This window comes from Marmota monax, unplaced genomic scaffold (assembly GCF_021218885.2).
Source record: "Marmota monax isolate L192 unplaced genomic scaffold, Marmota_monax_Labrador192_F-V1.1 WCK01_AAM20220418_F8-fsc00061, whole genome shotgun sequence".
In the NCBI taxonomy this organism is placed as follows: domain Eukaryota; kingdom Metazoa; phylum Chordata; class Mammalia; order Rodentia; family Sciuridae; genus Marmota; species Marmota monax.
This window is the reverse complement of record NW_026695230.1, coordinates 8,768,149-8,780,924: the sequence shown is the minus strand read 5'-3', so window position 1 is coordinate 8,780,924 and position 12,776 is coordinate 8,768,149. Positions and strand designations below refer to the sequence as shown.

At 47.5% G+C, this 12,776-nt stretch overlaps 1 protein-coding gene across 1 annotated transcript in view; it reads left to right on the top strand.

Moving 5' to 3' along the window:
• Otog (otogelin) overlaps positions 1-3,371 on the top strand; it is a 74,530-nt gene extending 71,159 nt beyond the window's left edge. Inside the window, exons 54-56 of the mRNA XM_046437939.1 lie at positions 817-862; positions 2,981-3,060; positions 3,171-3,371. Coding sequence (XP_046293895.1) covers positions 817-862; positions 2,981-3,060; positions 3,171-3,371 — 327 coding nt within the window. The remainder of the gene's footprint in view (positions 1-816; positions 863-2,980; positions 3,061-3,170) is intronic.
• Positions 3,372-12,776: the final 9,405 nt, after the last annotated feature.

The following is a 12,776-nucleotide window of genomic DNA, read 5'->3' as shown; positions in this document are numbered from 1 at the left end:
TAGCACAGACAGCTGTCAACATGGGCACTTCTCATGGAAAAGGATGCTTGGAACTTTAGGGATTATTGTTGAATTATTAAAGTGCCTGAGATTAACACTGGACATTTGAAGATTCTGACACTTTCCTAGAGAACTAATACATAAACACACACAGAGACACACACAGGCACACTTTCATACCTGCAGCATCACACATGTGCACACATACTTGCATATTTGTTCACAAAATCATAGTGTATATTGAGACTCACACACACACACACACACACACACACACACACTTATTTTCTAAGAACTGTCCCATCCATTGTTTTATCCCTCTCATAATAGAGGAGGAGGGCTATAAGGGATAGTTGCCCCCATTTTAGAGATGGGGAAACTAGGTCTAGAGGAGAGGGATGACTTATTGAGGGCTGAGATAGAATCTAGGTGGGTCATCCCTGCATCCTTCCTCCCTGACCCTCTGTGCAGGGAAGCACTAATGGTGGGATGTTCCCAAATCCTCCTCTTCCCCAGCACAGAGTCAGTAGAGGAATATGAGGGGAGCTGCCTCAGGAAAGAAAGGAGGCTCTGCGCCATTTTACCAAAGCTGCAGCCACACTGGGGGCTGCAGGCACTTAGTGTTGTCTAGTCAGCCAGATTAGCCCCTCTGGCTCTCCCATGGCCTGTGCCAGTCCTGGAACTCCTGCCTGGACATTCATGGTAGAAACAGAAGGAACAGTCAGTCAAGACTGACTGTTTTTGCCTATTGCTGGGACCTCGGCTTCTGACTTGGAACAAAGCTCTTCACCCTCCCTTTCCTTTCTCTCCCTCCAGGTTGGGGGCTCTGTGGTACCTTCCTTGGAAGGATGCTGTAGGACATGTGAGTGAGCATGGTGGAGGCCCAAGGGTGAGGGGTGCTAATGTCATCTTGGGGTCAGAGGGCCTGGACTGGCACTTATGATAGCAACTCTTCAGAGCTGAGTAGGAGAAGGGACACCCCTTGACATGAAGCACATGGCACTGGCAAAAAAAAAAAAAAGAAGAAGAAGAAGAAGAAGGTGGCCAGAGGCCATGCTCATGCCCTTATCCCAATATAAGGCCTTTTCTTCTTTGTGGAGACAGGGGATATTGAGACATTGTAGTTAGTAAGTCAGTAGCTCACCAGTCACTCTGCCTCTTCCTGCCTCTGCCAAGACCTCCAGCCCAGATGTCCACCATATGGATTCTCCTTTGTGGTCAGGAGTCTTGGTCATGGACGTGCCTCCTGAATGGGATTCAGGCTTCCAGGGTCCCTAAGTCAGAATGACAGCTCTGTATATCTGTCTTTATCCTGGCTCCTGGGCCCCTGAACATTCAGAGTCTATAGCCCTAACCTTGCTGGCATGAACAGAGCAATCAGCCTAAGGACCTTTGCCCATGTGCCTGTCCTTCTCCTAGGATTCTCAGACCCTGTCCCCAGAGGGCTGTAATTTGGGCTCTTTTATGTTCATACTACATGCTACAAGGACACTGGGCTCAGGGCCTCATTGTCTGATCCCTCACCCATACCTCATGCTCCCTGAATGTCCTATGTACCCCCATTTGACCTGCAACCCATGTCCCTCTCCCCAGGTTCCCTGGGGACTCTGTTTCCCATGGTCCCTGTTAGCCCTGCCTCTCCTCCACGGGTTAGTGCCCACTGCCACCCAGGTACTTCTCTTGGAAACTCACAGGACTGGAGGCAGGCAGCCGCACTGCTATTTACAACAGCATCCCCTCTGCTAGGTGGCCCCAAGCTCCGGGGGCAAGGGAGGGGGAGGCCCCTGCTCCTTGCCCACAGCGCATGCTGGGTAGTGAGCTGCATCCCCTGCTTGCATGGGAATGCTTGAGCAGCACCCTCTCACCTAATGCCCACCAGTGCCCAGTGCTGACACGCTTTTCTCCAGCTGGTAACTTAAGTCAGTCTCTGTTCAGTACCCAGAGGCCTGTGACCAGGACAGCCCTTGGTTCTCCTGTCTCCCTGTGGTGAGGCTTGGTAGCCAGGAGATAGGATTCCGGCCCATTTCTGGTGGGCTTCCTAGGCTTTTACAGAGTGAGTCCATGAGTCCAGCGGATTGTTGAACATCAGCTCAATGCCATAAGCACCGTATAAATAAGGCCTTCTGGAGCTGACATTTTAGTGGGAGAGAAAGAACAAATAAATAGATCATAGAACAGAGGCACAGAGTTGTGTGGGGCCTGAAGCTTATGCAATTTGGGGATCTTCATTGAGGAAAAGAACACAAAATGATAAATCTATATTGAGATGTGAAAGTGAATATTTTGAGGGTGGCAGAGTATGGAAGGGGTCCAGGCAAGGGAAAGCTCTTAAACTTATGCTTCAACAGCATATGTGTCACTGATAAGACAGTGATTATGCCCTGGATATAAATAAGACAAGGGAAGGCTCAGGAAGAGAGGACTGGGTGGAGGGACAGAGGGAGCCGCAGTTCCAAGGAGGATCAGGAAAGGTCTCAGTGAAGGGACGCTGAAGGCAAGAGTAAGTGATATGACTGGTTGTGAAAGGCCTGCTCCGAGCAGAAGAAACCCCACACTTGATCAATTTCCACACTTACAACAGCTCTGTGAGGTGGGCAACTCCCTGGCTCCATTTGACAGATATGGAAATCCATTGAAGCTGTCATGTGAAGCATTCTGCTAGGGACTAGATGCTAATGAATGGGGTTTCCATTCATTCAGAGAATTGAAGGAAGGCTAGAAGCCCTCTCACAGTAGGAAAATTGAAGCTCAGAAAGGGGTGCAGACACACCCAGGGTTGCTCCCTATGATACGTCTGCCTTCCCCCACTCCACTTCCTTCCAGGGCATTGAGTTAAAACAGGGGGAGGGGCACTAATGCATGGGCACTAACCTGGAAGTGGGACCCTCCAGCATGACACTAACTGCCCCAGGCTGGCCCACCCTGTTGCCCCCAGGGAGCCCATCTGGGCCACAGCTGCCTCTCCCACCCTGTTCCCCAGGTAAGGAGGATGGGCGCTCCTGCAAGAAGGTGACCATCCGCATGACCATCCGCAAGAATGACTGTAGGAGCAACACCCCTGTGCGTGACGGCGGCATGGCGGTGGGGGCGGGGAGAGGCAAAGACGGGAATGGAGGGGGTTTGGGAAGCAGGCACTCTGCAGGCCGCCTCACTGGCCTGCCTGTCTTCAGGTCAACCTAGTGTCCTGCGATGGGAGGTGCCCCTCTGCCAGCATCTACAACCACAATATCAATACCTATGCTCGCTTCTGCAAGTGCTGCCGGGAGGTGGGACTGCAGCGGCGCTCCGTACAGCTCTTCTGTGCTGCCAACGCCACCTGGGTGCCCTACACAGTGCAGGAGCCCACCGATTGTGCCTGCCAATGGTCCTGAAGCTTGGGGGCTGGGCTGACTGGGCCATCTGTGCCAATCCCGATATTCTGCTTCCAGTTAGCACAAGAATTTTTAGAGGGAGGTGGGCAAAGGTGGTGGAGAGCTGTATGTGCTGAGTACGGAATGATGGGCAGCAGCCCCAAGAGGGACCAGAATAGGCCACACTTATCCATCCTGGCTCCCTTTCTGGTCACCCTTCCCACACACTGGAAAGTGTCTCAGCTCAGGATTCTGGGAATTCAATTCTGTTCCTGGATTGAGGTTAAGAACTGACTGCAGATCCAGGGCCATCCCCTGTATATTTGTAACTCTGGTCATGGTTCTTTGGTAGAGGGAGTTGGAACTTTCCCTAGAAGCTGGGACCAGAGCAGACCCCAGACCACGCATAGGGTCAGGGTGTGGAGGCCTGGTTCTTTCTACACCCTTTTAACCACAGGAGAAACATAGACCCAGTCAAAGGAAAGAGGCCTGTATAGAGCCGTCCAGGACTCTTGAAAAAAGTAAAAGAGCTAGACTTGAGGGACCAGGTTCTTTCACAGAGATGTCTGAGGCCAGGCACAAAAACTGAGGAGTGGACTCAGTGACCCTCAGATTCCCTTCTCCTGCATTGATATTGTAATTCAGGAAATGACTTAGGAGAGCAGGCCGAGGCCTGCACCTCTATACACACCCCCTTACTCCCAAGCCAATAATCCTGGCAGGTGAGCTGGCTCTTTGAGATGGTGGAAGGAGGAATAAGCTCATTAGCAGGAGTCCAGTGTATCTCATCTCAAATGCTGTTGGGCATCTCACCCTCCTGAGGGGGCCCTTGGTTATGTGATGAATGTTTCCAGTCTGCAAGTACAGCTCCTGGCTCAGCCTCTTCTCCAAGGACATATCAGAGCTGGTCTCTGGAGGGGCCTGCCTTTGTGGCTCAGCCATTCCAGGCTCTGTGCTTCATGGTCTATTTAGTGGAAAAGTGTCTGTTGGTAGAAAATACACCCTGTGTGTACGTGGCTCAGCAGCCCAGGGCATCTGTCAGAAACTTGTCCCCAAACCAGAGGGTCCTTAGCCAAGGCCAGAACTCCTATCCACACCCACTCTGCAGATCCTCTGCCTCCTGTGCCCCTTTGTGTTACTGGATCCAAAGGGCACCTGACATTGCTCAGGCCCTGCACTTCCCTGAATGTCTGCAGAGGTGTGGCTGTCCTGGTACCCCTTGGGGTCAGGAGGCTGTGCCAGGATGGTGCCCAGCTTTCCCCACAGCTTCTTTGCTCCTGTAACTGTGTTCTGTTTATGTATCAATAAATCCCAGGAAGACTTAAGGCCTCTGAGCATCTCTGAGGGTGCCAGGTTTGTTTTGAATATGAAGTCTCAGCTATGAAGAGAAGAGCCTATTTCAGGGCCTAGAGGCCAGCCTGGCTTCTCCTACCCTACCTATGCTCCATTCAGAGAAGACCCTTGGTGGGTGGGTATCTACTGGCTGGGATTGAATTGATTGGAGACTGGCTTCTAAAGAAAGGGGTGGGAAAAAGGAAGAGGACATTGGGAGCTAACATTCAGGTGAAAGGACTGAGGAGTGATCTCAGTTCCATGGGGCCAGGAGTGAATGCCTTTCACATAGGATGTGAACGAGGCAGACCCTGAGAGTAGGTTTCATGTTGACCTCTCAGTGTTTTGTATTTATTTCTCTGTTGTTCTCCCAAAGAGTTTAGTAAGGTTTTGCAGTTACTCTGGTGACACTAGGGAGAATACAGTAATGAGTTTTTAGTGACCCTTCAACTTTAAAGGATCACTGGCACCTTAAGGAGCCAATGAGAGACTGCTTTCCTAGGTTGTCCCATGTGGGAAGGAGGAGGAAGCTTCTAGGGCCGAGTCAGTGCTTAGAATGCAAGAGGTCCCTAAGTTTCTCCTCTCATAGTACACCTGACTGCTGACATGGACCTTGGGGTTTTTCCTAATGAAAAAGGAGACTTATAGCCTCTTAAACAGCACACTTTTAAATTAGCAATGGGTCAAGGAAGCAATAAGAATGAAAATTAGGTAACATTTTTGATCTGCTGATTATGAAATAATGGCACATTAAACTTATGTGATGCAGCTATAGCAGTACTTAAAAGACGGGTGTCCTTAAGTGCATACTTCATACTTCTTAACTTTTCATTATTACCTAGAGAGATGGAGTGGGGAAGGGCTTCCAAATTTCTCCACGATAGATGAGGATCAATGGTGCATGGTCCTTAGCCACAACACACTCCCTAAATCACGTACCAATTGCTTTCAGAATTTTGAACCCTAAGCTCAACAGAATATGAAGTTAAGTATATCTTTAAAGAAAAATGACTTAAAAATATACAGCAAGAGCCAGGTGTAGTGATGCATGCCTATACTTCCAGTGACTTAGCAGGCTGAGACAGGAAGATTGTGAGTTCAAGGCCAGCCTCAGCAACTTAGAGAGACCCCCTGTCTCAAAAAATAAAAAAATAAAAAGAAGGGCTAGGAGTGTAGCTCAGTGGTAAAGTGCTCCTGGATTAAATCTCCAATTTCTTCCACCAAATTTATATATATATATATATATATATATATATATATATATATATATAAAGCTATTTAGACTAAGATGCAAAGTGTTTTTTCAGCCATTTCAGGAATCCTAATGCTCCCAACTGTTCATCCCTCACCTCACTGGCACTCCCATCTGCTTATTTTCAGTATGACAAATTAGTTTTTTGAACAGGGCCAGTTTTAGTCAGAGGCTGTATGGACAGAGGCAGAGGGCATCAGATTAAGTGAGCCAGCCTTGGCCTAGTGTCTTTCTGCAGTCTCAGTTTGGGAGGGTAGCCCTGGGCTTTCAAATGTGTTTTCCACATTCAGTCTGTCACTGGTGACCAGCTTTAGGAGCTGGCCCTCCTTGGCTCCTGTCAGCAGCAGTTCTCAGCTTTCCTGCTCCACCCTCACCATATACCCACAGGAGGCCATAGCTTCTCTTGGTCATACCCCATTGCTGGAATTACAATGTGTCTGGCTGTTCATCCCCCACCTCACCTCTCTATTCCCATGCAGTCACCACCTACTACCTGTTCCCACCAGAACCCAACCTTCCATTCCAGTCTTTTGGCAAAAACTCCTAGTCTTGTTTCACAACTTGTTCTTGGGGAAAACAACTCTTTTAGGCCAAGATACTCTAGCAAAAGATTAACATGAGGCAAATCACTAATGCTGCTCTGCATTGTGAGAAGTCGAGATGTAAAAACTTTGAACCATTGTCAGCATTGCCCAGTTGCTCTCTGAAAGGCCAGTACCAGCAGTGTTGATGTGAGTGTTCACAAGTAGAATTTGGAGATGTGGATTTATTAAAAATAAATCTTTTAACTACATCATCCTACTTCTAGGCAACTGTGGTAGACTGAAAAACAACCCTCCAAAAATGCCCACATCTAACCCCTGGAAACTGTAAATACATTGCCTAACATGGTAAAAGGGACTTTGCAAATGTGATTATGTTAAGGATCTTGCAATGGGGAGATTATCTTGGATTATCCAGGTATGCCCAGGTAAACACAGGGTCAGAGTGAGAGAGAAGTAGAGATTGGAGTTATGCATTTTGAAGGTAGAAAAGGCAGCTCTTCCCAAGGACTTCAGGCAGCCTCTAGAAGCTGGAATTCAAGAAAATAGACTCTCCCCAGGTCCTCCAGAAGGAACACAGACCTATTGTTCCCTTGATTTGAGCCCAATGAAACTGATTTCAGACCTCTGACGTACAGAATTACAAGAGAATAAATTTGTGTTGCTTTAAGTCACTAAGTTTGTGGTAATTAGTGACACCAGCAATAGGAAACTCATAACAGCATCTAAAGAAAGAATTCATGCAAAGAAGCATGTGCCAGGTGGCATATTGCATCATTGTCCTAAGTTTTAAAAGTTAGTAGCAACTTTAAATGTCTATCAGTAGGGAACAAGTAAATAACCTGTTACAGTCCACTATATTATGTAGCCCTTTTGTGCACTGACATGTTGGGCTCTCTGGTATATGCTAAATGAAGAAAGGAACTTGTGGGTTGGTTCTCACAAAATGACCTACCTCCTTTATGCCCCTATAAAAAAATGGGACACACAGATAAATAGACTGATAGACACACACACACCACCCTTATGTTGGTCTCATTCCCTTGAAGGGTTTTCAGCACTGAGCAGGGCCCTTCCTGGCTCTTAGGGCCAGCTAGTCCAATGGCAACTGGAAGCAACCTTTTTGGTTCTGAGAATCCCAAGGGCTGTAACTGTGCATAGGAGGATGGATAGACCAGAATAGACTCAAAGCTCTAGGGACATCCATGGCCTCTCTTGCCTTCCTGTGGTTCCTCCCCACTCTCTGCCCATGACTTAAAGCCTGAGACAACACCAAAGGCCACACACACAGGTAAGGAAACAGAAGACCAGAACCAGTCTGGCTACTCAGAGAGTTGGTGGCCAAGCAGGGTGGCTGCCCAGCCTTGGTCCCCTGTGACATATTTGCAAACACGAGGGGTTTTGAGCCGCAGAACCATCCCATTCTCCGTGGTGCAGGCTCAAGTTCCCGCCCTGATTTTCTGGGCTTAATCCTCTTCCTGTGGAAATCAATAAGGACATTGTGATGGAATGATTCACGTTCAAGGTCAGCCCGGAGCAAATTGGAGGCGACATGCTGATTTTACTGCCCTCATTGAGAGGGGAGCCAATCCTGCTCACAGGCCCTTTAACCCTTTCCTTGCCTCTCTCATCACCTCCATCAGCACAAGCCCCAGGGCTGGGTCCCCATAGTCTTCTCACCCATGTGTAATCCTGCATTTTAGATTTTCCAAGGTTCAGACCACTCAAGGTCTCAAGGTCTCAAGATCTTCGCAGCGTTTGGGGAAAGCAGGTGGCAAGTTCAGGAACAACTTCAAGTTGAAGGTCAAATGCTCCATGAATAATTTCCTTGGCCACTTTCTGCCGAAGGAAATCTCTCTCACTCTCTTTCCCCTTCTAGTCCCCTTTTCTTGAGTTCCAGTCTTTCTTTGGTTGTCCCACATGGAAAGGTAGAGGAGATGGGGAACAAAATTCCTCTTTTGTTTGTAAATTAGATCTTTTCTGTGGATAACTTTGTTTCTTCTTCCTGTTTAAAAAAAAACAACCTCCAAATAGGTAGTCTTGGGTAGCTGGAAACATATGTCAGGAAAGATGAAGAGATCCTAGCTCCTGTGTCTGGAGGTGCTACCATCTTTAGCACAAGTCTCCCAGGGTCATATGCTCATGTACATTAAGCCAGGGCCCAGGCACTCTGGGAACATGTGCTGGAGGTATGTGGGACATGGAACTGAAGGTGACTTGCTTTCTTTCCCTTGGGTATATGGCCACATCTAACTACAAGGAAGGCTGGGGATGTAGTCCAGCTGTGTGCCCAGTTAAGAGGAAGAGATGGGTCCAGGGGACTGCATCTTCTCAGTGAGGAAGTGGAAACAGTGATGAGGACGATGCTGAGAAGATGAAAGGACAGAAGAGAGAGAGGGCATGAGGTCAAGGGAAAATTTATTTGATGCTTTGCAGAGGCAGTGATTTTACCATGTGTCCTGGAAGGAGCCAAAGCAGAAGGAACTTGCTGAGAGAAATACAAGGTTTCAGAGGGCCCAGAGCTGACATGAAGAGAGATCATGAAGGATCCAGGGACTTCTGGCTAAGGTGCCCTAGATCTTTATTCATTTGTATCCCGTAGGGTTGGGCATGTGCTCAGGGTAGAGCACTTGCCTCATATGCACTAGCTCCCAGGTTCAGTTCTCAGCAACACACACACACACACACACACACACACACACACACAATTTGTGTCCCTAGTATATAACACAGAAAGTAATGAAAAATAAGTGAGAGTGTATATCTAAGCTTGAAAATGAGAAGCCAGACAGCAAGGAGTTAAAGGGTGCAAGGGTGGGCAGAGCTGGGGAGCCAGGTGCCCCCCAACATATTGTGACAGTGCCAGTTAATCCCCTACAGCAGGCAGGAGGCCTGCACAGCTGTCTCTCCCAAGCTGGAATTGCACCCTCCTACTGCTCCCCGGCCCCTTGCCCAGAGTTCCTGGCAGACCAGGGATTGGGTGGAGGTAGGTAGAAGTGGGCAAGCAGCATGGTAGGGAATTGGTCCAGTCCTTGCACCCTTGCAGAGCTCAATTTTCTAAAGCTAACTTACTCTCTAGGTTTGCTACTCAATGCTCACTTGCCATGAAACCCCCACTACCTCCTCCCCAACCAGCCAAACCCAGCCCCACCCTTGCTCCTCCCTACATATGGTGTCCATACCTGTTTCTTTACTTCACTTGGAATAACTTGTTCCTTATTCTCCCTAGGCTGTCTCTGCCTACCCTTCAGACCAACTGCAAAACCCCAACCCACAGGATCCTTCTCTCTGGCCTCTAACCACTCCTAGCTCTATGTACTCCTAGCTCTAGATGCTGCTTATCTAGGGCTTGCATGCCAGCCTGTGTCCATGCTCTGCCCAGGGGAAAGAGATGTTGGCCTGGCTCTAGGAGTATACATTTATTTACCTACATCTTCATTCAACAGCTGAGGAAGGTAAGGCTTAGAGAGGCAAACAACTTCCACAATTGGAGAGTAGAGAAATCAGGACTTGAACTTATATTCAGACTTTCCTACTTAGCCAGGGAAGAAACCAAGAGGATTGCTGGGTGCCTGATGACATATACTGTAGGCCCCCTACTCTGGGAAGCTGGAGGGGCAGTGAAAAGAGGACTCCAGTCTCTCTTTGTCCAGTTAGCAGCTGGAAAACATTGGCAACTTTCTAGCCTCAGTCCCCCATGTTGAGGAGGAGCAACAGGTTCTACATCCTAGGGTTGGCATGAGAGTCGAATGAGATCATGGTTGAGAAAGGGGAGGACAACTGCAGTGACTGTGCTCATGTGTGAGGCTGCCAGGGCATCCCAGCCCAACTGGACTCAGGCAAGTGAAAAGCGGGAGAAAAGAGCTCAACCTGGCCCCCACCCACCCTTTACTCAGCAGGATCAGGACTCAACCCTAAATCTTTACCTCTGCTATGCCCCAGCCAGCTGTGATACCCTCCTCTGTCCACCTGAACTAACTTACTGGGTAGAGAGAATTGGAGCTGGAAGGGGATCAGGAGGTAGTAGAAGAGTCTGGATTGTGGGGTCAGGTTGTGGCTCAGACTCAGATCACCCATGAGATTTAATCTCTCCAAGTTTCAGTTTCCTCATCACTAAAATGGGAATGCAAATCAAGCAAAATGAAGGTGAGAATCTTTATAAGTAAAGTCCCTGGCCTATAGTATGCATTTAATGAATGGAGCTATTATTACTGCTACAGAATAACTTATAGTTGGTCATCTTCAAGCTACACGTTTTCAGGAGCAGAAAAGTGATACCAGAAAGGGACAGGACTTAACCAAGGTTCCACTGCAAAGTGAGTCATGGTGGAGGCAGCACCAGACCCAGACCCAAGGATCCTTTCATTGTCTCCACCAAGAAGTGTTCCCCAAGCTCCATCGCAGTGTGGGCCTTCCTGCTCTGACTGCGAAGCCTCAACTGTCTGAGTCACCCACAGCCCTTCTAGCATCTCTGTCTTCTTCTGAGATGAGAAGCTCCCCAGGTAGGACCTCTTGCTTCTGCCTGAGCCTCTCCCAAAGTAACTATCATATGACTGAGTCCTTTGCAAGGAGAGCTGGCCCAGCCAGGGAATCCAATTCTTCAAGAAGCTTTCTGGGACTTGGCTAAGCAGAGGGATATCAACTTTTGAGATGGAGGGGAGAGAGGAGAAAGAGAAGGAAGGGTTAAAGCCTCAGCAGCTGGGGCAGGCAGCCTGCAGACGGCCCAGCCCAATGCTGGGAGGCCTGCACCATTCCATTCCTTTGCAGATCAGTTACACCCAGCTGTCTCCCTCCTTACTGCCAGTGCCCCTTGGATTAGGCGGGAAAGGCTCCCCGGCCTGCGGCCTGCACACGGCCCATGGGGAACAACGCCTGCAGCCCACGCCTCCACGACAGCTGCTGAGTGTCAGGCAAGAACATAGATCAGCATGATCCTGGCAGAGGTGCCCTAAACCCAGACCCTGCCCCCAACATGTGCAGAAGGGGCTGCCTGTGGAGAGAGGGGGTCTGAAAGGGATTCGGGAGGTACAGGGAAGGGACTTCTCCCAAAAATATCTCCTTTGCTCATATGCCACTGTAATTCAAAATCCACCGTTAAGCATTTTAAAACTTTGGGTCACCCAAAGACACCCATTAAAAACTATGCCCATTAAAAACTCTGATGCACTGTCGATAGGAATATATTGGTAAATGTATAAAATTTTAATTTTAATTTGCTAAATACATATGAAGTCCCTTAAAAAATATCTATTCCTTTGTCTCAGTTTCCACTGAGAATTTTAACTCAAAGAAGGAATTACCTTAAGAAATAGTTTATAACATGAAAAAAATGGCTGTGGATTCAAGAGTTAAAAACAAAAAACCCTGAAGTCATGAATATTTTCAAAATGCAAAATCCAGATGAAATGACAAAAGAAAATTTAAAACTTGAAAATATCTGTATCTTTACTGGAAAACATGAAATGTTCCATCAATAGGCCAGAAATATGAATATGTTACTAACAAATGGGAGGCAGTGTGGCGTACAGGTTAGACAGATGGCTGGGCTCTGATCCTGGTTGCTTCCCTTACTAGTTCTGTGATGTTGACTAATTACTGAACCTCTCCAAGCTTTGGTTTCCTCAACTGTAAAATTGGAATAGTAGTTATAATAGTTGTGAGAATTACATGGGGATTAGGAGAGATCATGTGTGGGAAACATCCCTGTGACCCCCAACATCAGAGGGTACGACCATAGAAACCAGCACCACTCATGAATGAGTGGTTGTAGGATATCTCTCCCTGCCACCTACTAACATGGCTGCAAAGAACCCTCTCAGGGTACCAATTCTGATATCCTAGACTGTTGTTATACATACTATCATTGTTTATTTGAAAAGAGTGGACAACCTCAAAGTGATGCCCAAGTTGAGATGGGAATGTATGCTGCCCTCAGTGAAATACTATCAGTACAAGAAACGGAGAGGACATGAACAGTGTTCTAATTGATTTTTTCAGCATGATTCATGAGGCTATTATAACCATACAATAGGAAGCGTATGTATAAAAACATATTCGGGGGAAAAATGAGAAAATGTTCAGCCATGTGATGACGATTGCACAACTCTGTGAACATAATAAATATAGAATGCTATTCTTTTAAAGGATGGAGTTATGGCAAATGAATTCTATCCCAACAAAACTTATGTATGGAATCATTGTCAGGATAAGAAAAGCAAGAACTATCTATATGCTGGCTGCAAAAGACAACATTTAGAAACTGATAATTTCAAAGAAAAAAACAAAAGTTTTTATATTCTG